This window comes from Alosa alosa, chromosome 21, assembly GCF_017589495.1.
Source record: "Alosa alosa isolate M-15738 ecotype Scorff River chromosome 21, AALO_Geno_1.1, whole genome shotgun sequence".
NCBI lineage: Eukaryota > Metazoa > Chordata > Actinopteri > Clupeiformes > Clupeidae > Alosa > Alosa alosa.
The window spans coordinates 27,428,990-27,454,661 of NC_063209.1; the positions used below are offsets into that span (position 1 = coordinate 27,428,990).

Consider the following 25,672-nt stretch of genomic DNA (forward strand, 5'->3'; position numbering starts at 1 on the left):
TATATATATATATATTTATTCATTATTGCAATCTTACTATGAAATATCCATATAAAATCTACAGCATTTCATCCCCTTGGAGTGTTTTGCAAAAAAATGTATTTACAAAATTATAACCCTCTTTTAAAAAGGGACTTTGTATCTTTAAAAAAAAAAAAAAAAAATCCATCTTACTATTCGATGACAACTTACAGTATATTTACAGTAATTTACAATATATGTTCATGACAGGGTGGACATAATTATGCTTTATCCATTGAATATTGTCTATTGGTTTGGGTTTTGTTTGTATATCTTGCTTGCTTTCAAAAGGAAATTTGACCCGAAAACGACAATACAGTCAAGCTTAAAAGTGGCACTTCCGACATTATGCTTTTAAACGAAAGTTTTACTTGGGTTCATTCACAAAAAGACCTTAGGTATCATTTTGGCGAGTTACACTTAAGGGATTGCGATTTGATCATTAACGGCCACAGCAATGAAGATGACCAAATCATTTGGTGGTAGTTGTTGGCAGACAACCCATCATGGGGGTGGGTCTGGGACACCAGATACCACTAGTGAGCCTTCTGGAGGTATCGTGGGCTTAATTCAATGAAACGCCTATGAAGGAAGGTGCCTGCTTGATAACCCCAGTGAAATGCTCTTGGAGGTTGGTGATGTTTTTGCTAGTGATTTGTGATTTTGGTTTTGATGGTGAATAGACTTTCATAGACGTTTTATAGACGTTTATTGGCCGCTGTGTGAAATCTCCAACCTATAGCACCAGGAACTTAACATCTCTCCTGTGTATATTTGATATTCTACAACTTGAGTGTCTACTATTTCTAATAATACATAAAAACAATATAACATTGAGACCCAAATGTGTGGACATTGTATGGACTGAATGGCACTCTCCGATGATATTCACCGACCAGTCAACTTTAACTTAATGACCAGCCTGAACTGTAAATGTGTATGTATAAGGTTCTTGATATTGTAACAATACCCCATTAATGATAACAATATTCACTATCTGTATACAAATATGGGTAAAGAAAATACACTACAGTGTGAGGGATCTTCCTCAATTGGTGACATGACAATAGGTACAACTAGTTTTGTGTGCTCTCCCAATAAAATATTGTGAATGTATATTTCAAAGATTGTTGATCAAAGAGCCATGGAAACACTATCAGGTGCTTTATAGCAGTGCCACTTTGACTAGTTCCTGGTTTAGCAGTGACACTTTGACTATGCTTGTAGTTCCTGGTTTAGCAGTGTCACTTTGACTATGCTTGTAGTTCCTGGTTTAGCAGTGACACTTTGACTATGCTTGTAGTTCCTGGTTTAGCAGTGCTTCAAGAGACCTAAAGAACAAACTACAAAATAAGCTAGTCTTACTCTTTTGATCCCGTGAGGGAAATTTGGTCTCTGCATTTATCCCAATCCGTGAATTAGTGAAACACACTCAGCACACAGTGAACACACAGTGAGGTGAAGCACACACTAATCCCGGCGCAGTGAGCTGCCTGCAACAACAGCGGCGCTCGGGGAGCAGTGAGGGGTTAGGTGCCTTGCTCAAGGGCACTTCAGCGGTGGCCTACTGGGTTCGAACCGGCAACCCTCCGGCTACAAGTCCGAAGCACTAACCAGTAGGCCACGGCTGCCCCAAACCAGTAGGCTACGGCTGCCCCAGTACTATATGTATAAATATGTATTGATATGTTTTTGGGGCAGCATTGAAAAAAAAACTTCTCCATTTTCTCTAGACTTTCAGAGTGTAATATAACAGGAGAAGGATATGCTGCTCTTGCCTCAGCTCTGAAATCAAACCCTTCACACTTGGTAGAGCTGGACCTGACAGGAAATGACCCTGGAGAATCAGGAGTGGAGCTGCTCACCAATTTAAAGAAGAATCCAACATGTAAACTAAATAAACTGAGGTGAGAGAATTAAGCAAATCAAAAGGCAAATGAAGAAAAAGAAAGTTATAGCTAATCATCATTTAACTTCTGTTCCCAATATATGTAGTCATGTTCATTGTAAACTAAACTGGGAACACCAACAGACTCCAAATGCAGATGGCTGCAACAATGACGATGCTTCATGTTTCTGTCTTTGCAGGTTGTTGAAGAGTGATGCTGCAAAAAAAGTCTGCTCTTCTCTGATTAAAGTTCATGGAATAAACCCCTTACTCGTGACAGAGCTGGATCTGAGTGGGAAGAAACTAGGAGACTCAGTAGCGAAGCAGCTTTCTGCTGTACTGGAGGATTCACACTGCAAATTGCAGACGCTTAAGTTAGTGGTTTAATTTGTTTCATAAGATCTATTTTATTATTTTATCTGAAAATGAAAAAAGTCGGTGATACTTTCCATGAATCCAGTATTCATAAAGGATTATAAATACATTGACAAAGGGTTATAAACCATTCATAAAGCCTCACAATTATTGACATTAGTGTATATAACTTATACATACTCATGATTGCGTTCACAAAGTATTGTGTTACTATATAAGCCTTTACAACTTGAAGTGTCACAAAGCATTATAAAGCATATTTGACCTCTTGGTTAAGGCAATCAGAATAAGAATTGCACAGGGTACTATGAAATTGGTGAGCAGTTCTAACCTTGCGTTCAATAAATACAAATAAATGTAAAAGCAATAATATATCCAACCCAACCCACACACTTCCCCATTTCCCCTTGGGGATCAATAAAGTATCTATCTATCTACCTATCTATCTGTCTACACACACACATACCTTCCACACACACACACACACACACACACACACACACACACACACACACAAAAGAAGGAAGTAGTGCAAGATGATAAATACATTCAAGTAGTTATCACATTCAGTGTTTCTGATACATTAGTGCCAAAGTTTGCTGTGCTATTTGGGGGGGAGGTTTGAGGTGGACATAATCAACTAGCTTACTGTATCTCCCTAAATCTCCTAACATTGGTCCTATTTACATGTTGTGACTAGTATTATTACAATGTGTACAAATTCCAATTTAACATGAGACACAGCAATTATCTTGTGTCTCATTTTACATTGGTATTTGTAGCCTATATTTTGTAACTATGCAAGTCACCTCATGTAAATGGTAAAATGTAAGAATACTTTTGTCACTTTTGGGAGCTATAGGCCAGTTGGTTCTGCTCACCTCAATGAGCTATGCTAAGCTAGGCTAACGGTGAATAAGGTAATTTCCCAAAATGTTAAGGCATGCAGAAATCTGATGAGAAACCGTAAAGTCCTCAGGTGACAGGTCCATAGTTTTTGTTGTTTCTTTTGCATCAATTGGATTAAGTGTAATTGTCTTGAGCAAAGGTGTAACCCTTGCCTGTTTAAAGTGTATATGTCAAGTTAAAAAACATTTTTGACAAATGAAGGGACATGAAGCAAGAAAGTAGTGAGTAGTGATTTTTCTTGAAAAATCAAATTTAAATACAATAGAACAATATTTACAGTTATTCCACTGCTTGGTTGAATTTCCCATTGTCCTACGTAATTTAGAACGACCATTAACCGTATGTTATTTGCACACCTATGAAGTAGATCCATTTTTTTGGCCATTATCACACTTGTATATTAATTCACCAAACTCGTTGTGAAGTTTAAATGAACTGTCACGTTGCATCCGAGCTGTAAAATGCAGACGTTCAGAACATGGCAACATTGTAGCATATGACGGAGGTGGCTTTTAGCTAGATGGATGACAGCAGGCTAAGTAAAATAGCGATGTTTCAAAGCTAAAGTTCATCAGAATCTTGGGATATGCCTGCTTGACAACGGGAGAGATAGAACTAACGACTGGCCTTTGGCCAGAAGCAACCATCCATTTAGAACTAGTAACGGCAGTTTGTCCTGCAAGTTGAGAAATTAGTTGATATGTGTCGGAAGAAATTAGTTCTACAAACAAGACAGTTTTAGCGATTAAAACGTTTAAATTGTAACAGGAAATGAACACAACGCAAGTGGCAACAGTGGAATAAAGCGGGATAATGGACTCCATCGGTGGTCTGTTCACAGAAATTAATGCACTGCACGGGTTTAAACGGCCCTCCGCCAAGGCCGGGCCGCTTTTACAACCTCGACCGTGCATTAACTTCTGTGAACAGACCACCGTGGTCGCCCATTATCCCTTACTTATTTTATAACTGAATTTATGAACATTCCAGACACAGTGATGACCTCATAAGAGGGAGTCCAGCAAAGTTGAGCATAGGGGAGAATGGGTTTTAACTGCATTTTCTTTTACACTGATAAGGCCAAAAATGTCCTCTATGACATACCAGCATGAGCCTGATTGGCAGGGACAAAGTAAAGACGAATAGGCTACAACATGTAGGTAAATCATGGCCATCAGTGAGAAATTGATTAGGGGTGTGAGTAGGATTGGATCACTATTAGTATGTATCATGGCTTCAAAATGGCAGTTGTGTCATTTTCCATCACATAGGCTTTATACACCAAGTTAAGTAGAATCAGTAAGCAAATTAATAGTCTGTCTATAGCTAACATTAGTTGATAAGCAGATGGACATTTACAGGACATTTACACCACCCACCTCACCCGCAAGGCGACCAAAATTGTGAGTGATGCAAGTCACCCCGCTCACAATCTGTTTGATCTACTGCCCTCTGGGAAGAGGTACAGAAGCCTGCGCTCCCCGACTACCAGACTCACCAACAGCTTCATACACCAAGCTGTAAGGATGCTGAACTCTCTCCCTCCTCTCCCCCCTCCACCCTCAGCTACATAACACCCTGGACATTGGACCCACAATGGCCGCCTGCACTACTCCACCTGCACACTTGAACACTTGCACAACTTGTACACTTTACAACTTGGTGTTGTTGTCCTGAAAACACAACACTTCTGCTGCTCTTACAATAACTTGCACCACTATGCCACTTTCTTTATTACTTAGGTCAAACAGTATTTTATAGTATTTTACAGTATTTGCACTAGTATTTTATTGACTGTCTATGCACAATTTCAAAAAAAATTTTGCTGCTCTTATTTTTTTTCATTATTATATGTGCCCTCTTATTCACTTATTTACTTACTTTTTTGTTTACTTGAATGTTATGTTGTCTGTGGACTTAAAATTGGTCAAATATGTCTTGTCTTCACCGTGGGATAGTGAGAAACGTAATTTCGATCTCTTTGTATGTCTGGAACATGTGAAGGAATTGACAATAAAGCTGACTTTGACTTTGACTTTGACTTTGAGATGGATATATAAAGAGCAAATGTGTGGTAGCCCATATACACTGATGGTTTTATAGTCAGGTCTCTAAAGCAGGAAGCATATATGCCCATGGTTGCCTGAACACAGACTAATGAATTGCTTACTGATTATACTTAGTTAGGCTATATAATGGCCTATATGTGATGGCAAGTGACACAACTGGCATTTTCAAGCAAAAAATGTATCAGAATATTTTTATGTCAGGCAGGTAGTAGACTTTAGCATGACATACTGGAATGAAGTCCTGTTTTAGGCCTCATCAGTGTAAACAAACCTACTGTATGATCCCTTATCCCATGTGTTTTAATTATACAATTGGGTTCTATAGAGCTATTTATTTGTTTCTGATTGGCCGAGAGACGTTCCATGAGTTGGAATATCCCTGGACATTTCAACTCAGACTTTGCACAGCTAGAATGCTCCGCTGCGCGTCAGGGGTCCGGTTCGCCCTGTCAGGACTTATTTTCCCAGTAATGACCGGCGTTCTATACATTATCCCTTACATATTGTTCTATTGTATTTAAAGTTGATTTTTCAAGAACAATCACTACTCAATACTATCTTGCTTCATGTCCCTTCATTTGTCAAAAATGTTTTTTAACCTGACATATACACTTTAAAAGAAGAAGGAACTATTCCAGAACTGAATGAAGAATTAAACACATACGGGACCGCTGGCAGAACAGCAGGTGCGATAGACTGCAGAAGAGGATTCAAAGGGCATGTTGTTAAATGACTTCGCTGAAGCAGTAGAGAAATCTCTTCTTCATCAAGAGGAGAGAAAGAGTCCAACGATGCCACCATGTCTAAACAAGTCAAACCCCTCCTTAAAAGGTCATCAAACTGGGCACTTATTTTAGCAACTTTTTCAGTAAAAATGTTGCAAAGTCATCTGCTGACAGTACGGAGTCCCTACATTCAAAAAATTAAATGTCTTCTAAAATAATTGTATCTTGGGCCTAATCCTTTATGAATGTATTTATACTTGTTATGAAATACTTCCAATATTTGTTACCAATGAAAGCAAAAGACCTTTGTTTTACCTCAACCACGTCATGACAATCAGAAAAGCATTACTGTTCTTCATACAATATTTAGGTCTGGTCAAACTATTGACTTCTGATTAGACGAGAGGCATTGGTTATCACTCTACAGTACATTTTGTATTGAATTGTTTGACATGAACATTCCATCCATTCAAAGCAAGAGAGCAGCAATTTCATTAGTCACATCTGAGTGAGAAAATTACGTAAATAGAGAGTAGGTTGAATGTTTTAAAGAAGCCCTATGCAGGTTATTCTTTCGCTGTTTCTGGGTTTTCGCCGGATTTGGACTTGCATTTTTCATGACATAGCTCCCCCTGCAGCTTCGGTAGCAAGTGACTGCTACGCTAAACCCCCACTAGCTAGCGAGCTAGCCATCAAGAAACCAAGCTAAACACATACAGGGCTCACAATAAAACGGTCGAGCAAACACATTGTTCAAGAGACTATGAAACCACATTACAAAAACAAAGTTCACCCAAGTATAGGCTACTTAAAATTTCAACAGCAGCAAAGCTAAGTCGGCGTCAATTTTGCAGTCTTCTTAGAAACTACAATCTGAGTACATTTTACTTCCGAGGGATGTGCTGGACCGATTGATACTTCCGCTGAGTTACATCCATCAGATGTGCATCGGACCGGGCTTCTTTAACCATTTAGAAAGTTGCATATTCGCTTCTTGAAAGTGTTGCGTTGCTTGGTGTAATGGTAGTCAGCTGGTACTGTATGTGTCTGTGCAGCAGCTGTATACCCTCTTAAGAGCTGCTAGCACCCTGGGGTTTTAGCTCACTAGCTAGCATGCTCAACTCTCAGTCCAAGGTGCTGCAAGTTGTGGGTTTGAGACCGGGCAAGAGCAGGGATGAGCCGCGTGCTCAACACAACATGGATTATATTTGTGCCGTGACTCGGACGGGAGTGAGGTTTAGGGGCTGTCGACTGAAGTATCATAAATTAATATTCCAAGGTGTTTTTTGATTATATGTTTTTTGCCATATCAATTTCAAACTCCCCTACTTTCCTTAGACTTGCAGACTGTGGTATAACTGGTGAAGGATATGCAGCTCTGGCCTCAGCCCTGAAATCAAACCCCTCACACCTGATAGAGCTGGATCTGAGAGGGAACGACCCTGGAGACTCAGCAGTGAAACTACTCACTGATTTACATAATTTAGTTTATGATAGAAAACATAAACTAAAGATCCTGAGGTAAGAAAACGTCACAGAAGAGCATACAATCTCTTTGTTGCCACCAATCTGTTCATGTTTTATATGTCTAAATTTGATTTGTTAAAATAATTTTATGTGATACATTGATAAGAGAGATCAAATCAATTACATCTGATGTAAAATGTATATATTATATACAGAGGTATACACGGGTTTCCAACAAAACTAGATGCGCGCGCAGCCGTGGGGCAGAAGACGCTTGGTGGCTGGCCCCAACATTATAAACTTAACCTAGTAGTCGGCCGCTGTAAGCTACAATCGGATTTTGTATAGCCCTGTTGTCTCAATCATAAAAACATCTAATTTCAGACTTTATTTCAGAGTTTGTCGTTCATTTGCATTATTAATATACCATCGTATTTTGGCGTTTTTGGCGAAGACATGCATTCCGTTAGGGATATTGAACATATTGAACATTCTTTAACCATCGTGATTTCGAATTGGTGCAGCTTTCAGCACAAAAACTCATTGTATTCTTTTCATGAAGAGCACTGCTCTATGCTGTTCTATGGTGCTTTCGGCCTTTTAGTTGCGCACGCATGTTTTCATGACGTTGCATAGAAATCCTTTATAGAACACTGATGGCCACACCAGACTGATGGGTTTAGAGGGGTGTCAAACTCATATTAGGTAGTGGGCCGGATTTGTTGGAATGAGACCTCGTGGTGGGCCATCATTGTTATTTGTTATTTGATGATGATCACTTATGAGCAGACAAGTACAAATAATGTACTGCTCTCTGCTCTTTCTCTGTTTTTCTGCTTTCTCTCTTGAAATGCCATACTTCCATGTTTTTCTGCTTTCTCTCTTGAAATGCCATTCTTCCAAGTGTTTCTGCTTCTTCCTTCCTAGTGCTAGGTTATCAATTTGCTTATTACACATTGTTGAAGACAACTGGATTTTTTTTCTAATTTTCCCTTCCTACCTAAAACATCTGGGGGGCCGTATGAAACCTGCTGGAGGGCCTGATCTGGACCCTGGGCCTTATGTTTGACACCCCTGGTTTAGAGTGTGTAGAATTATTCCAGTGCACACTTAAGTCATGTTCACAGTAAATGAAACTAGGAACACTTCCAGACGCTAAAAGGAAATGGAAGCAGCAATGGGGTATACTTTTGACATTGATTCATGTTTCTCTCTACAGGTTGTTGAAAAGTGATGCTGCAGAGGAAGCTTCTGCTTATTTGACTTCAGTTCTAAGAATAAACCCCTTACTCCTCACAGACCTGGATCTCAGTAAGAAGAAGCCAGGAGACTTGGGAGTTCAGCAGTTTTGTGCTCTATTGGAGGATTCACACTGCAAACTGAAGAAACTTAAGTTAGTGGTTTAATGTGCCTGATTTTTATTTTGAATTTGACCAAATATTTCAGATTAGCCTTTGTGAACCCAGACGAACCTGTTAGCAAATTTGAATTTGCTCTACTGGTCCGTTTGGAAAGGATCCCATTGATTGCAATACGTTATTAGAACTGCTTATTATGGTTGAGCAAGGAGAACATCGGACGAAAGTTTCTATTTGTAGTTGTAGTTTTGATAAACTAGCCTACCTTGCCAATTTGTAATGAGAGTGAAGTTCACCTCTTGTTGCGTTGTTGCAATGAAGGCCTCTGTGATTGGAGAGCATATTTTGATGTCAAGTCAGGGTACAAAATATCCATATGAGTCTCCTAGTATAAAGTCTGACTCGACTTTGTGTTCAAGTAATTTAACCTAAGTCGGAGGACGGGTTTTCAGATTATCCAACGGGTCATTAATGCTCCATATGTCTAGGAATACAGTAAGTAAACAAGAGAACATATGACAAACTACTATAGTCTAAAGAAGCACTGTCTCAAATGGCATTCTTCTGTTCTCACAATACCTAATTTCAGTGCATGAGTGCGTTCACACTGAAAATTCCGACAGCCCAAAGTGCACTGCTTAGTACCTGGATGGTGCACTCATAACATAAAAAAAAGTGTGCAACGATGGACACTTTTTGCACTCAACAGATGCCATCTTGGCTACATAGCGAAAGAAGAGAGAGTAATTCAAACATATGATAATTGTGGTTGAGAAATCTGGAGCGGCAGCAGTGGAAAACACACAAGAAAGTCATAACATATAACTGTTTTGACAAAGTACGGCCAAGACAATGTCTAATAGAGGACACCAATAAAGTTATATTTAAATGTTGCAATCGTATCTGTTAAGTGCACGGAGATGGTGTTCGATTTGAGAAAATTTGTGTGAAGCACACAAATTGCCCTTGTGGGACAAAGAATAAACTGAACTGAGCTGAACACCTACTCTTTTATGTGTTATGTAGTAAAAAAAAGTTCCTGTACAACATGTATGGGCACTTCTTCAGGACTGTTCGAAACCCATTCCCAGTGTCTAACGTTGAGGTGGTTGAGGGAATGCCAAGAGTGTGAAATGCTGTCATCATAGCAATAGTTGGCTGCTTAAAATATAAAACATGTAAACAAACAGCTTTGTTTGCTCTTTTTTGTGTACTACAGTAGCCTTACAGTATACCATATCTCAAAAGTTTTGAAAAACCTAATGTTTTATGATATGTTTACCTAATGCTGTTTTTAACTATTGAACTTTTTTGCTTCCTACATAACACCTAAAAAAATAGGTTTTTCAAAACTTTTTTGAGCGGTAATGTATTTCACTGTCATACATACTGTTTAAGCTCGTTAACACAACTATTTTAGTGGACAAATGCAAGTGGTGTTCCACCACTGTGAGCCACCACCAAACTTCAGCTTGACACCAGAACACAGCTTGTCATTCCCCATGATATTTCTGGCCTGTGTTCTTGTGACAAAAATGAAGTTTGTAGAACACAGACTGGCTCTACTGAAATATTGTGTAGTGTGTGGCGAGGGATACTTTCGGAGTGTAAAAAAGAGCATTACATTTTAATGAATGTCTAAATTAGTACAGTTACATGGATGAAGATCACTAGAGATTTGTATATGCTTGCTTCTTCCATGTCACTGTCACTGCCCCAGTGCTGGCCAGTGCTGAATAAGCTGTCCGTATTGAGTCTTAATTCTGTGATCTTAGTAAAAAGACCAATAAGTATCATCACAGTTACATACGTCACCTTGTCCTATGAAAGAGAGCACATGATGTTTTTGAGTATTGTTTTTGCTGAATAAATGCTACAGGAACCCTGCTACCTTTCCTACAGGCTTAATGACAGCGGCCTAACAGAAGAAGGCTGTGCTGCACTGATTGAAGCTCTGAAATCAAATCCCTCGCACCTGGTTGAGCTGAATCTGAGTGGGAATGAACTCAGAGACTCAGGAGTGAATCACATCTCTGCTCTACTCAAGAGTCCACACTGTAAACTACAGAAACTGCTGTAAGTATGACTGAGTATTGTGTAGTGAAATTCACATAATAGACCTTTATTATTGCAATGGACGGATGAATAAGAAATTTCAGGAATAGAGTTACATATTGTATAGAGATCAACAGAGACTTCCCATTCCGAGGTAGGAAGAAGTCTTCTTGAGGTTTGGGAGATCCAGAAAACTCACCGATGAGGGAAAGATGGAGCGTGCACTACACTGTGAGCTTTGCGTGGGGACTTAAGTTTGAGAAGGTGTGAGGGAGGAGCTCTCATCTGGGAAAGAACATTAATGTATAGTAGCCTTGTTTCTAAAGCCACCAACAATTCTGTGGTAACGAGTTACTGTAAATTAATTACTTGCATAGCAAAGTAAGGCAAGGCAATTACAGTACACATTTCATTAACTACATTGCAGTTACTGAATAACTGAAACCGCAAAGTCTTGAAAAAGTATTGTTTGGTGGTTGGGGGGTAGTAGGTAATATTACTTGTGTGTGTCTATAACATGTTATTTGATGTTCATGCATAGAAGACAGCTGGCGCAGTGTACTCAAATTTGTTCAAAACTGATGCTCTGCAAAGTTAGTAGCCTACAGTGCCCTCCAGAATTATTGGCACCCCTAGTAAAACATCCTTTGGTTATTTATTGTAATCTCACAATGAAAACAATGAAGTAAAATGGGTAACACTTTACAGTAAGGGTACATTAATTATCATGAATTTATGCATGAATTAATTATGCATACATTCATGATAAGTCATTTTACTTCATTGTTTTCATTTTGACGTACATAGAATGACTAGCAGAAACTCATGCAAACTCATGGCGAGATTCACATGCCAAGGATTTGACAAAGTGCTTTGACTGAAATAGAATCAAAGTAGACCATTTATTTTAATTAACTTGTTATCAGCAGTATCATTGTCTGTCTGTCTCTAGGCTTAACAACAGCAGAATAACAGAAAAAGGCAGTATTACACTGGCTTCAGCTTTGAAATCAAACCCCTCACACCTGATAGAGCTGAATCTGAGTGGGAATAAACTAGGAGACACAGGGGTGAAGCAGATCTTTGCTCTACTGAAAAAGCCAAAGTGTAAACTACATAAACTGCTGTAAGTAATATGTTGCTGAACAACAATAAGTACATAAATACAATTATTTCTTTGCATTGATGTAGAGGTTACATTGATGAAATCTTTGATGCATTTCATAATTGTGTTTTACAGTAGTATCTCATGTTAGAAAGACATATATGTTAGATACAGATATTACTCTTTTACTGCCTCCTAAAGCAGAGTAAGGGCAGTAATAAATTAACATAGCCAAGCCAATTGATTAGTTTTTGGTGTATATGTTGTAATTGCATCGAATAAAAAATACTCTATTTCCTCTAGATTATCAGACTGCAGTGTAACAGAAGAAGGGTGTGCTGCTCTTGCTGCAGCTCTTAGAATAAACCCCTCACACCTGATAGAGCTGAATCTGAGTGGGAATGAACTAGGAGATTCAGGAGTGAAGCACATCACTGCTTTACTAAAGGATCCATGCTGTAAACTGGAGAAACTGCTGTAAGTAAACTGACAAGTGTATGATGAAGCATAAAAAGTGTGAACTGCAGAAACTGCTGTAAGTAGTCTAAATTCTAAGATGACTACATTTAGAGCACAGTTAAACTTGCTTCTAAGGCACATTCATATTTTCAATGTATCTTTATTTTGATTGTATGTTTTTGCAGTATCGATAAAATAACTCTTCTATTTTTTCCAGAATTTCACATTGTGGTGTAACAGGTGAAGGGTATGCCAGTCTTGCATCAGCTCTTAAATCAGAGCACTCAAACCTGATAGAGCTGAATCTGAGAGGGAATGACCCTGGACCCAGAGGAGTGGCTGATTTACTAAATATCGTGATCAAAAATGCTCAAAAATGTGATCTGAAGTAAGATCATTTCTAAATCTTCCAGCATTCTGTTCACCTTTTACATTTCCAAATGTAGGCACTTTTGTAGGCACTGTATAATGTGTATATCTAATTCATTGTTGCCACAATGGACCAATACCTTTGATTACCACATCAAACTGCCAAGGTTAACATTGATCATTTGACCTATGTTATTTAAGTGTACATTCACTTTCATTGTAAACTGGGAACAGCAGGCTCTAAATGGGGTAGGAGCAGCAATGATATAATTCTAGCAACAATTATTTTTTGTTTTATCAACAGGTTGTTGAACAGTGATGCTGCAGAGAAAGCTTGTGCTCATCTGACTTCAGTTCTAGGTACAAACCCCTTATTCCTGACAGAGCTGGATCTGAGTGAGAAGAAACCAGGAGACTCAGGAGTGAAACAGATCTCTGCTCTGCTGGAAGATTCACTCTGCAAATTGCAGAGGCTTAGGTCAGTGGCTTCTTTTGTTTGATATTTAGGGGTCTAAGAAGAGAAGTTGTTGGAACCCTTTTGTATTTGTTCAGATTATTATTACGGTTCTTATTTTTCTCCCCCTAAAAGTGATTGTAGAGCAAAAACTGTAAGGCCCAAGAACTTAAAAAATCAGAATATGGTCCCAGAGACCCCTCTCTACTCAGACCCCTAAACCCGGGGTACTGCACCAATAGGTGGTGCTGTAATAATCAGTTTTACATTTTGTCTCACATCTCAACAACAGTGTGGCCTTGCTTCGCAATTCTTGCATTGTTTTAATCCATACATTGCTCTGCATCTTTCCCCACTGTTTTGCTCTAAAATTGACAACTACCCATTTTTTAGGGACGCTAGTGCAGATCTTGTAAGGGTGGTTTTCTGTTAGGAGACGGTAGGGGGGAGCATGGAACATGACACACTAAAGTGTTTTTTTATGTTGAACATGTTGCATAGAAGTGAATTATGAGCCTTAGCTATCTGAGTGGAATGTGTTTTAATTTAATGTGGCTATAATGAAAGCTAATTATTGAAGACTGGCCAATTTGATTTTTCAGAGTCAAAGTAGTAGTCTAGCTAATTTTTATATTCTTGGCCATGTTACAAATCACACTGAGTGCAGCCACTCTCACCAGCCTGAGATAATAAATGGTCAGACAGTGGGAACCTGATAAATTCGCCACCTCCTCTAGCCTCCCTTCGTCTTTACCCATTACCTTCATCATTTCCTTTCTTCTCTATAAAAACTATAAGTAGATTCTGCGTTGTTTGTGTTATTCTTATTCTATAAGTGTGAGATCTGGGGCTGATGCTTGGCATTAGAGCTAGATAAACTTTACTTGCCAGACTGTTTCTCTGTCAAGTGTCCTAGCTGTACTGTTGATGTAGGCTAGTGCAGCATTCTCAGTAACCTTGTCCGACAGATGACTCACTCACAGGACACTCCACGCTGCCCCAGGTGTTATCAGATAACTATAGTGTCTAAAATGTGTAAATAATGTTAATTGAGTATGGTTTAAACACAAAAGAACAGCCAATGACAGCACATGTAAAATTTAATGTAAAATTTCCACCATCACTTTAGCGCTGCCTGGCGTAGTGCCCTTGTTGCAAACCCCCTTTTTGCACCACTGGTCATAATTATATGGAGTCAGTAATGAATGTAATCCACCCTCCCCAACCCCACCTGCTCTCCCAACAGGCTTTATGACAGCAACTTAACAGACAAGGGCTGTGTTCATCTGATTAAAGCTCTCACATCAAACCCCTCACACCTAAAAGAGCTGAATCTGAGTGGAAATAAATTAGGAGACTCAGGAGTGAAGCACATCTCTGTTCTGTTGGAGAAACCAGACTGTAAACTGGAGAAACTGCAGTGAGTTGAGGAGTAAAATAGCAAGCACACAATTAGTGTTAATAAAGAAAACAGCAGTGCAGATTTAATATTTAACATTGTTAACTCTCCACAGGCTTCATAACAACAGCATAACAGCAGAAGGCTGTGCTGCTCTGACTTCAGCTCTCATATCAAACCCCTCACACCTAATAGAGCTGGATCTGAGTGGAAATAAACTGGGAGACTCAGGAGTGAAGCACATTTCTGCTCTCCTAGAGAAACCAGACTGTAAACTACAGAAACTGCTGTGAGTGTGTTCTATTAAGGAGTTTCTGTTACACCAAAGGAATATATGCAATACTATTAGTGTATCAGCTGTTTTCTAAAACCTTTTGACTAGGTCTGTTTTTTAAGGTCTGAGTTCAGTACGTAGACCATGTTTTATTTCTTTCTCCTTTGTCTCTCTTTGTCTCTTCTTCTTACAGCGTATTGAGTGTGTTTGTTTGTGTGTGTGTGTGCGCACACGCTTGTGTGTGAATGTGTTTCTGTATACCTAGGTTAGATCTCTCTTTTAGGACAAAAACAAAAATGTATGTCTTTGCTCCTGGTCTCTCCATACAGACTTAATGACAGCATAATAGCAAATAAGGGTGGTGATGCTCTGACTGAAGCTGTGACATCAGATCCCTTGCTCCATCTCAAAGGGAATAAACTAGGACACTCTGGAGAGAAGCAGGGATCTTTTCTGTTGGAATATCCCACCTGTAAACTGTGAGTAAAAACATTTGTGATAATAGAATACCAAATAGTAAAAAGAAACTAGAAAAGCATTTCCTGAAGGAAATACAGTGCATGAAAATGCAAAAAATATGATGTAAAATATCATACAGAGTAAAAACAATAATGCAGATATAGTTGCAATAGTGTTGCTAGGGTACATATGTTGGTTGGTATGCCAAATTAAGTGGTTGCTATGCTGGTTGCTTAGGTAATCCTGTTGGTTGCTAGGTTGAAGTTGTTGTGGTTGCTAGGCTGTTGCTAGGGTATTTGACATGGTTGCTAGGCTTTTGCTAGGGTACTTGAGGTGGTTCCTAGGCTGTTGCTAGGATAGTAATGGTGGTTGCTATGCTGTTGCTAGGGTACTTGAAGTGGTTGCTAGGCTGTTGCTAGGTTAGTTGTGGTGGGTTGGTATGCTGGTTGCTAGGTTAAACTCATTGGTTGTTATATTGGTTGCTAGGTTGTAACTGTGGAAGTGGTTGCTAGGCTGTTGCTAGGGTATTTGACATGGTTGCTATGCTGTTTCTAGGGTACTTGAGGTGGTTGCTAGGCTGTTGCTAGGTTAGTTGTGGTGGGTTGGTATGCTGGTTGCTAGGTTAAACTCATTGGTTGTTATATTGGTTGCTAGGTTGTAACTGTGGAAGTGGTTGCTAGGCTGTTGCCTGGGTATTTGACATGGTGGCTAGGCTGTTGCTAGGGTTCTTTAAGTGATTGCTAGGCTGTTACTAGGTAAGTTGTGGTGGCTGCTATGCTGGTTGCTAGGTTAAACTCATTGGTTGTTATATTGGTTGCTAGGTTGTGGAAGTGGTTGCTAGGCTGTTGCTAGGGTACTTGTGGTGGTTGCTATATTGGTTGGTAGGTAGATGAGGTTTAATATAGTTGGAATGACTGAACAGTAAATAGGTGGATAGTTTAAATGGTTAAATTATTTGCGAGGTAGATGAGGTTTAATATAGTTGGAATGACTGAACTAGGTAGATGAGGATTAATATAGTTGGAATGGTTAAATTATTTAATAGGGAATTATTGTAGTGAGGACTTTTATTTTGAAACAGTTGTGGACAGAGGAAACAGTTGAACAGAATGTGTAGTCTTAAGAGAATGAGACTGTATGCTTAAAGCCTGAGAAACTGACAGTTGATGCAGGTGGCTGGAACACCTGGCCTAGGATTCTAATTGCTTAACAGCCCGATTGTGATGTCATCAGCCCAATGTTAAGTCTATGGGGAAATTTTGAGTAGTTTTTAATTAATAGTTTAAAAAGTATAAAAGTTACAAAGATGAAAAACACAGAGCCCACATGTCCTAAGTAAGACCTACGTAACATTGTTTGAATGAAGTTTCTATGTTAAACGGTTGAAGCTGCATTAAGTGTGTTAGAAGAAGAAAAATAACTCGAAATACAATTCCAAAGAATTACCAGTGCATGAAAATGCAAAAGTTGTGATGTAAAATATCATGTATAGTTAAAATAGATAATACAGAGATGGTTACTACGGTGATGCTAGGATAGATATGGTGGTTGCATAGCTTAATAAAAGTTGATAGTTTAAAAGTAGACTGTTTAAAAGTTAAACGTAAAGTTTAAAAGTTGTTGATAGACAGCTAGTTTAATAGATAGATAATTTACAAGTAGACTGTTTAAAAGTTGAATGAAGATAGTTTAAAAGTTGTTGATATACAGCTAGTTTAATAGATAGATAGTTTAATGATAGTTTAAAAGTAGACTGTTTAAAAGTTGAATGTAGATAGTTTAAAAGTTGTTGATAGACAGCTAGTTTAATAGATAGACCGTTTAAAAGTTGAATGTAAAAAGTTCAGCAGTTTAATGGGTTAAATAGTTTAACAGTGAATTATTGTAGTGAGGACTTTTTTTTTTGAAAAAGTTTTGGGCAGAGGAAACAGTTGAAGAGATGTGTAGTCTTAAGAGACCCAGATTGTATGCTTAAAGCCTGAGACTGCAGGTGGCCTGAACACCTGGCATAGGATTCTAATTGCTTAATAGCCTTATTGTGATGTCACAATCGCCATGTTAAGTCTATGGGGATTTTTAAAATGTTTTTAATTAATAGTTTAAAAAGTATAAAAGTTACAAAGTTGAAAAGTCATAGCAACCTGATCTGTTTGAAGACCTATGTTACAAAGTTTGAATGAAGTTTCTAAGTTAAACTGTTCAAGAGAAATTGCGTACGGAAAAAGTGGTAAGCGGAATAATAATAATAACTAGAAATGCAATTCCAAGGAATTACCAGTGCATGAAAATGCTAAAGTTGTGATGTAAAATATCACGTATAGTTAAAACAGATAATACAGAGATGGTTACTACGGTGATGCTAGGATAGACATGGTGGTTGCATAGCTTAATAAAAGTAGACTGTTTAAAAGCTGAATGTAGATAGTTTAAAAGTTGTTGATAGACAGTAGATAGTTTAAAAGTTGTTGATAGACAGCTAGTTTAATAGATAGTTTAATGATAGTTTAAAAGTAGACCGTTTAAAAGTTGAAGGTAAATAGTTTAAAAGTTGTTGACAGACTGGAAGTTGAATGAATGTTGATATTCAAATAGTTTAATGGCTGTGTATAGGTAGATATTTGACGATAACTGAAAGTTGGAATGGCTCTAATGTTTGCTAGCACTTATGCTAAGATTTGTAATTATCTTAACCTAACTAAATCTTAACTATCTTAACCATGTTACTTAGCTAACTTAGCTAATCATTTTTTCCAGAGTTATCTTAACTATGCTAATAACTATTCTAACCATGTTACTTAGCTAACCCTAGCTAATCATTTTTTAACAGTTTTTCTAAAAATGCTAAGCTAACTAAGATGTTAACATGCTAACTATGCTAACCATGTTACTTAGCTAATCATTTTTAGCAGTTTTGTTAAAAATCTAACTATCTTAACCATGTTACTTGGGGCCTTAGCTAATCATTTTTAGCAGTTATCTTAACTATGCTAACTAGCATCTTGACATCTAGCATGTTAACTATTTTAACCATGTTACTTAGCTAACCTAGCTAATAATTTTTAGCAGTTTTTTAAAATGCTAACAATGTTAGCAATCTTAACATCTTAACTTTTCTTACAGTGGGTAGGAGTCATAGTTGATGAAAAGTCTTGACAGTTGATGACAAGTTAAAAGTTGTTGATAGACAGCTAGTGAATGTATATAGTTTAAAAAGTTTAAAAGTTGAATGTAGATAGTTTAAAAGTTGTTGAGACAGCTAGTTTAATAGATAGATAGTTTAATGATAGTTTAAAAGTAGACCGTTTAAAAGTTGAATGTAAAAAGTTCAGTAGTTTAATGGGTTACATTGTTTAACAGTGGACGGTCGTACAATGGCCGTATTATGATGTCACAATCGGAAGAACAGTACAGTGCATTTTCATGCACTGTAACTAGAAATACAATTCAAAGGAATTACCAGTGCATGGAAATGCTAAAGTTGTGATGTAAAATATCATGTATAGTTAAAACAGATAATACAGAGATGGTTACTACGGTGATGCTAGGATAGACATGGTGGTTACATAGCTTAATAAAAGTTGATAGTTTAAAAGTAGACTGTTTAAAAGCTGAATGTAGATAGTTTAAAAGTTGTTGATAGACAGTAGATAGTTTAAAAGTTGTTGATAGACAGCTAGTTTAATAGATAGTTTAATGATAGTTTAAAAAGTAGACCCGTTTAAAAGTTGAAGGTAAATAGTTTAAAAGTTGTTGACAGACTGGAAGTTAAATGAATGTTGATATTCAAATAGTTTAATGGCTGTTTATAGGTAGATATTTGACGATATCTGAAAGTTGGAATGGCTCTAATGTTTTGCTAGCAGTTATGCTAAGATTTTTAACTATCTTAACCATCTTTACTTAGCTAATGTTTTATAGCAGTGCTAGCAATGCTAACCTACTAACCATACTTACTTAGCTAACGTTTTCTAGCAGTTTAATGAATGTTGATATTCAAATAGTTTAATGGCTGTGTATAGGTAGATATTTGACGATAACTGAAAGTTGGAATGGCTCTAATGTTTGCTAGCAGTTATGCTAAGATTTTTAACTATCTTAACCATGTTACTTAGCTAATGTTTTATAGCAGTGCTTAGAATGTTAACATCTTACTAACCATGCTTTATAGGTAACTTAGCTAACGTTTTCTAGCAGTTTTTTAAACATGCTAACTATCTTAGCAATGTTAACCATCTTTACTTAGCTAACAGCTAACGTTTTCAGCAGTTTAAGCTAAACATCTTTGCAATCTTAACTATCTTAACAGGCTAACTAGCGACAAGTGTTGACATAGTTGATGACAAGTTAAAAGTTGTGGATAGACAGCTAGTTTAATAGATAGATAGTTTAATGATTGTTTAAAAGTAGACCGTTTAAAAGTTGAATGGAAAAAGTTCAGTAGTTTAAAGGGTTAAATTGTTTAACAGTGAATTATTGTAGTGGGGACTTTTATTTTGAAACAGTTTTGGGCAGAGGAAACAGTTGAAGAGATGTGTAGTCTTAAGAGACCCAGATTGTATGCTTAAAGCCTGAGACTGCAGGTGGCCTGAACACCTGGCATAGGATTCTAATTGCTTAATGGCCGTATTATGATGTCACAAGTTTAATGAATGTTGATATTCAAATAGTTTAATGGCTGTGTATAGGTAGATATTTGACGATAACTAAAAGTTGGAATGGCTCTAATGTTTGCTTGCAGTTATGCTAACAATTTTAACTATGCTAACAATGTTAACCATGCTACTTAGTTAACTTAGTTAATGTTTTCTAGCAGTTTTGCTAAAAATTTTAACTATGCTAACAAGTAAACCATACTACTTAGCTAACTTAGTTAACGTTTACTAGCAGTTTTGCTAAAAATGCTAACTATGGAGGAATTACAATAGTGGATGGAAAGCTGCTGGGTTAATGTTGGTGAGGAGATTCCTGAAAAACATTAAATCACTTAATCTTTGAGTTCATACAAACCCTTGTACCAACCCTTGTGGTGTTTCCACTAAAATGAATATTGAAACAATGTTGAAATTACAACCAAACTAAAGATCAACGTGATTTCAATGGTATTTCAATTGATATTAAACCTCAGTAAACCACTATTAGCCTAATCTGGCAAAATATTGAGAAATTCATATCCTGCTTTATCTACAGCCAGGATAAATTTGGCTAGGCCTAGGCTTGTTTAGGCTTACATAAATAACCATTGACAACTTGTTATCAGTTAAGCAAGTGCATTTATCCAGTCTTCATTCATGTGTACTGTGTTTTCCTGCCATCCATAGCAGTTGTAGTCAGCCTGATCCTCCAGTAGCAGAGTGAAGCAGCACCTAACAGAAATAGAAGGGGGCAGCTGTTAGATACAGTGGGCATCGCTTTCAAATGACCACTTCATTCGCGCATTACGCGGCGTGAAGCTTTAGTACCACTTTCAGCCACTGTGCGTCGCTCTACCACTGTACATCGCTCTGCCTGCGGTCCCTTCTGAAAAAGCAGGATCAGGATATAATTGTTGCCGAGAGTAATCCCAGCCTACGAATTCAATAACAAAATAAATCATGCATAATTAAACATTACCTCGATTTAGGCTACTTGGGTATGGCTTAAGGCTTGACTACGGTGGTAACGAAAATCGAAATCGAAATTTGCTGTCTACATTATTGTCAGTGTTGGGGTTAACGCAACTACGCAAATCAAAACAGTGGTGTGATAATTGAGCCAGTAGAGAAATAACTGTTCAGAATTAATCTGTAGCCTTGGGTAGGCTTCTGCAGAAAACAATGTTGTTGCCGATTTAATACTATCTGGCGACGTTTTTAACAGGCTACGCAATAGAGGCTTAGACAACTATGACCCACGTTTTGGTTTCGTAAATTAATTTGCCCTACTTCTTGACTGCAATGTAGTCAATTGACTGCTTGACATGTCATTTTTATTTTTCTGTACAATAAACAAATACATCTGCTTTATGCCGCAGAATTACATTCATATTTGGAACTTAGTCCAATGCATCGTTCCACTACGTTAGTGTTTCCCAAAACCATAGTAGCAACGAACGTTCGCAACCACTATTGAAAAGTTGTGGTAGAATGCTAGAAGCATAGTTCCAGGGATCTTCATGTCAAAGACGTCACTGACGCCAGTTATTTGTTTGCAAATTAATAATTATAAATATATTTAGGTTTCTAATTGATATTTACACTTCTAACCACCATACATCCATATTTTAAAATGCCCAAGGCAGAAAATACATAAATTAAAAGTCAATTTGCAGCCATGTGCACGTAAGTAAAAGTCACACACTTGCAGATAATAATAAGGTGGTGCGCACTTTTTGACGAGTCAGCTGAGAATATGTAGCCTTTGATTTTCATGGAGGGGGTCCTTGTTACTTTACGCAAACCAAGCCAAGAAGGCTGATTCTGATTTTGATAATATGATCTGCACAAAAGATAAACTTAGGTAAACAACGATGTCAATATTGTTGTCAACGTCTTAACCCAGATTCGAACTCTTGGACAGGGGACTGGTAACTGCTGTGCAACGGTGGCTGTCTTCTGCCGGCCTTAAAGCAATGTGCCACAGAAGTATGTGCAGGTGCCCGTTCACGTGCTACTAAACGTCATTAACCACCTTAGTCCAGACTACTGAAGTTTGGAAACTATCATGGTCCAAACTTACAGTACTATGTAAGTTACGACAGTTTTGGGAAACAGTCGAAACTTACATGTTGGTTAGTTGAACGATGCATCCTGTTAGTAAAAAAAGCTAACCTCCGTGGTTATGGAAACGCCCCCAGATCAGCTTGTAGGCCATTAGCAATCTGTTTATTTTATTTTATGAAGCCTACACAGTATATCACATGCCACATTCTCACTTTCAATAGACAGATGCAATAGCCATTGGTCAAGTATTGAGTATAAAGCAATTAAGATAGTATGAAGTACTTTTTGTATAGAGTACTATCTAAAAATTTGTTAAAACGAATAGCATTTTGCAACTTGACAAAACACTGGATTAAATATCGTAGGCACAGGAGAAAACTTGTACATCCATTGGCCCGTGGGGAGATCACATGCCAGTTGCCTCTCCCTTCAGTATGACTTGTTCGGCTGTGAGCTTGTTTTAGCCAAAAAAACTATTGCAGATATCAATGCGTCTTTGTTCATGGGTTTGGCCTCACAGCAGAGGCTTAGACAACTATGACCCACGTTTTGGTTTCATAATTTGCACTACTTATTGACTGCAATGTAGTCAGTTGACTGCTTGACAGGTTATTTTTATTTTTCTGTACAATACACAAATACATCTGCTTTATGCCGCAGAATTATGCACTTAGATAGCCTATAGAACGGGCACATTTTGGAGAGAACGCACGCAAGAATCTGTAGGCTATTTGTGGCTGGTTACCAGCAAACAATGTTTAATGCATTAACTCAAGACGTCAAACATTTTCTAAACAATACAAACAGAAAGGATGCAGCAGGCAGCAAATGTAGAAGAGTCATTTCCAGTGGAAGAACAAAATGCTGAATGAAGCCCAAATTTATGAAGGCATATCTGGCAAGTTGTTATTTTTTGAAGACGTAAATGGTTTTTGCTATAGGCCTAGTTTGCAAGAAGGAGACATAAAGCGTGAGCATGCCACACTATCCACAGCTGTGGTAGCGGGGGTAGGAGGATTACTGTTAGCGCAGGATTTATATAAAATTCTTCAACAGAAGGCCTGCCTCGAATGCAGGCTTGTGGTTTGTGCAGCCTACAGTAAGTAGGTCTAGTGAGTTAGGAGTCCTCTAGACTTCTTTTCAGCTATCTCAGAGGTGGAAAGTTGCGTTCGTTGGGGGCAGGGCCAGGTTAACAATTCATAGACCCTTGGGAACAAATGTCTGATGGCCCCCCCTGCCCCCCAGCCAACGTGAATCGGGCGGTCAGTTAATAGGCCTATCGTGAGGCCAAGCCTCACCAAGTAGCCCGTTTGTTTACAACTAACATTACATTTAATTAAACTGCTTATAGGCTATGCCGAAATAGTTTCAACATTTTGAATATCAGTGTCAGGTGAATTAGGAAATGCCTTATGGCTGAAAGCTGCTTGGGATCCCCCCTGTCAAGCAATAACCATACAAAAAGTTAAAAACAGATGACATGATGCGCATCACTGACATAATGCGCAAATAATATAGCCTAGATATTCCAATATATTTGAATACATGTGTTTATTTTAGAGGGGATATTCGAACGTAATTTTTGAGCAATTTTGACAGCCCTAGTCCACTGTAGGCTACGCCAATCGCCTATTAACACCTTCCACTAACCCCGTGAGTGGGGGTCGCTATAATGCGTGTGAATTAGCACCATTGAGTAGCCTATGCGAAATAGCCTTAAAATCGTTCGGTGTTGTGTGCCTTCTGGTTTCTCCACCTACTGGTTTCCTTTGCGTGCATGTGCTGCAGCAGTTGTCAGAAATTCACAAACAAGTTGTTTTTAGGCGGTTTGAAGGCTTTTTTCATACGCCATGAGCCGGCTACATTACAGCCACTCGGACAAAAGACATGTTAAAAATATATGTTTTGAAAACTAGCATTAAACTGGATTCTATCCCGCAAAAGCAACACACGCGTGACTCTCTCCATCCTGATTCCCTACTCTTTGAGCCAACTAATATGTTACGCGAATCAATTAACTATTGTAGGCTACCATTAATTAATAATGTAGGCAACACCCAGGTAACATGTTGTCCAGGCTATCTGAAACAAGGGGTTGCCTCTCATCTACAACAACTGGTTACGTTGGGCTGCTACAGTCGTCAGTGCACTGTGCACAGTAGGCCAATGCTACTCTTTGTAGTTGATCAACTAAAAATAAAAGATGTATTTGGTGATGACATTATTGTAGGCCTAGTAGACCTAAATTCTGAGAAATTAAATGGTAATGCAGAAACGATCTACATAGCGCACCAGACCGCCATGTCTTCAAGGGTTGAATGAAGGAGTTTGCAAAAATTAGTGTATTTTTCAAGTCAATAAACATTCTTAATTTTCGAATGTCTTTGTCAGGGAACATCTGACTTTTAAAACCATTGGCCTGGTAGTCGCTCAGACAAGGAGTTATAAGATAAAGGCAATACCATTTGTGTCACCTAATGCAGTTCAGTGAATTAGCAAGATACCATCAGAAGGCAACAATCATAAAGCACAGTAGACAAGCCTAAGGCTCGGGCTCTCCCCCCTCGATAAGCTTTGTCAGACTACTTTTAAAATGATATTCAGGGCTATATACATTTTAAACATTCGAGGCTGAAGACCGACAAAGCCTTATGCAATTCTTCAGGTGGGAAGTGTCAGGAATTTTCATCACGAGAGACGCCTCATTGGTGGTTAGTATATGAAGTAGGAATTGACAGCAACATATCCAATCACATTATGAGAGATGCTGAATTTAACATAAACTGCGATGTTTGATTTTAAATTAATGTAAATTTAGCCGGACTGTAAGCTGTCACACGGGTGCTCGATGTTTTCAGTGGGTGCCCGAGACGGAGCATCCACGGTATCGGGCGCCTATGACAAAGCGATCTCGCGGGTTGCATCCATTACAAACAAACATGCAATGTGAACGTCTGGGATTGGGAAGAGCACTAAATGCTCTACTGAATAAGCACAAAGTCAAACCTTTAAATGAAAAACACTCTTTAATAATCAAAAAAATAAACCGCTAATGAAGTAAACTACAGGCGTTTATCGCCTGTAACTCCGTGATAACAGGACGTAACAGGAAGGCATTTGGCTGAGCAACGGAGGTTAATATGCTCTATATTTTGTCCAAATGATGTCTGTCTATCATCGTTGCACTCGGAGAAAACCAGAATGTTTAATTTGTCCTCCGTTTCTTCTACGGCTGCAAATGGGATTCACTCGCAGTTAACCAAATATTTCTTTATTAGGGCAGGGCAGGCATATTTCTGGCTATTAAATTATTTCTAAACCAGTCTGCTAAAGTTTGTAGTGAAGTCTGTGTAGGGTTTTCCAGGCTCCATTTCTTTTTACGAGACACCCTGCTCACTTGAGCCATCTACCGGTTGTTTGGGAAGCGTCACACTGGGAAAATACAAATTAAAGTCGCGTGATACCGCGTGATCCCATGCGCGGACCGCGAGTGAAGCTAGCCAAGTCGAAGCACTGCCCACTGTAAATATGTTCAACTGAACAACAAACAGCTAAGCCTACAATCAAGTCATTTTACGCCACAACCTA

General features: G+C 38.3%; 1 protein-coding gene across 9 annotated transcripts in view; it reads left to right on the plus strand.

The window, feature by feature from the left end:
- The window catches only part of LOC125286794, a 140,825-nt gene that overhangs the window by 70,123 nt on the left and 45,030 nt on the right, over positions 1–25,672 (plus strand). For 8 of the 9 annotated variants that reach the window (XR_007192244.1, XM_048232071.1, XM_048232078.1 and 5 more), the window contains 12 exons: positions 1,755–1,928; positions 2,110–2,283; positions 7,326–7,508; positions 8,674–8,847; positions 10,715–10,888; positions 11,820–11,993; positions 12,276–12,449; positions 12,649–12,819; positions 13,105–13,278; positions 14,501–14,674; positions 14,769–14,942; positions 15,257–15,406. Coding sequence is in view for 8 of the 9 variants with exons in the window: in XM_048232071.1 (XP_048088028.1) it covers positions 1,755–1,928; positions 2,110–2,283; positions 7,326–7,508; positions 8,674–8,847; positions 10,715–10,888; positions 11,820–11,993; positions 12,276–12,449; positions 12,649–12,819; positions 13,105–13,278; positions 14,501–14,674; positions 14,769–14,942; positions 15,257–15,406 (2,070 nt within the window). In the remaining variant the exon portion in view is untranslated. The remainder of the gene's footprint in view (positions 1–1,754; positions 1,929–2,109; positions 2,284–7,325; positions 7,509–8,673; positions 8,848–10,714; positions 10,889–11,819; positions 11,994–12,275; positions 12,450–12,648; positions 12,820–13,104; positions 13,279–14,500; positions 14,675–14,768; positions 14,943–15,256; positions 15,407–25,672) is intronic. The other variant, XM_048232077.1, reaches the window with a different exon arrangement.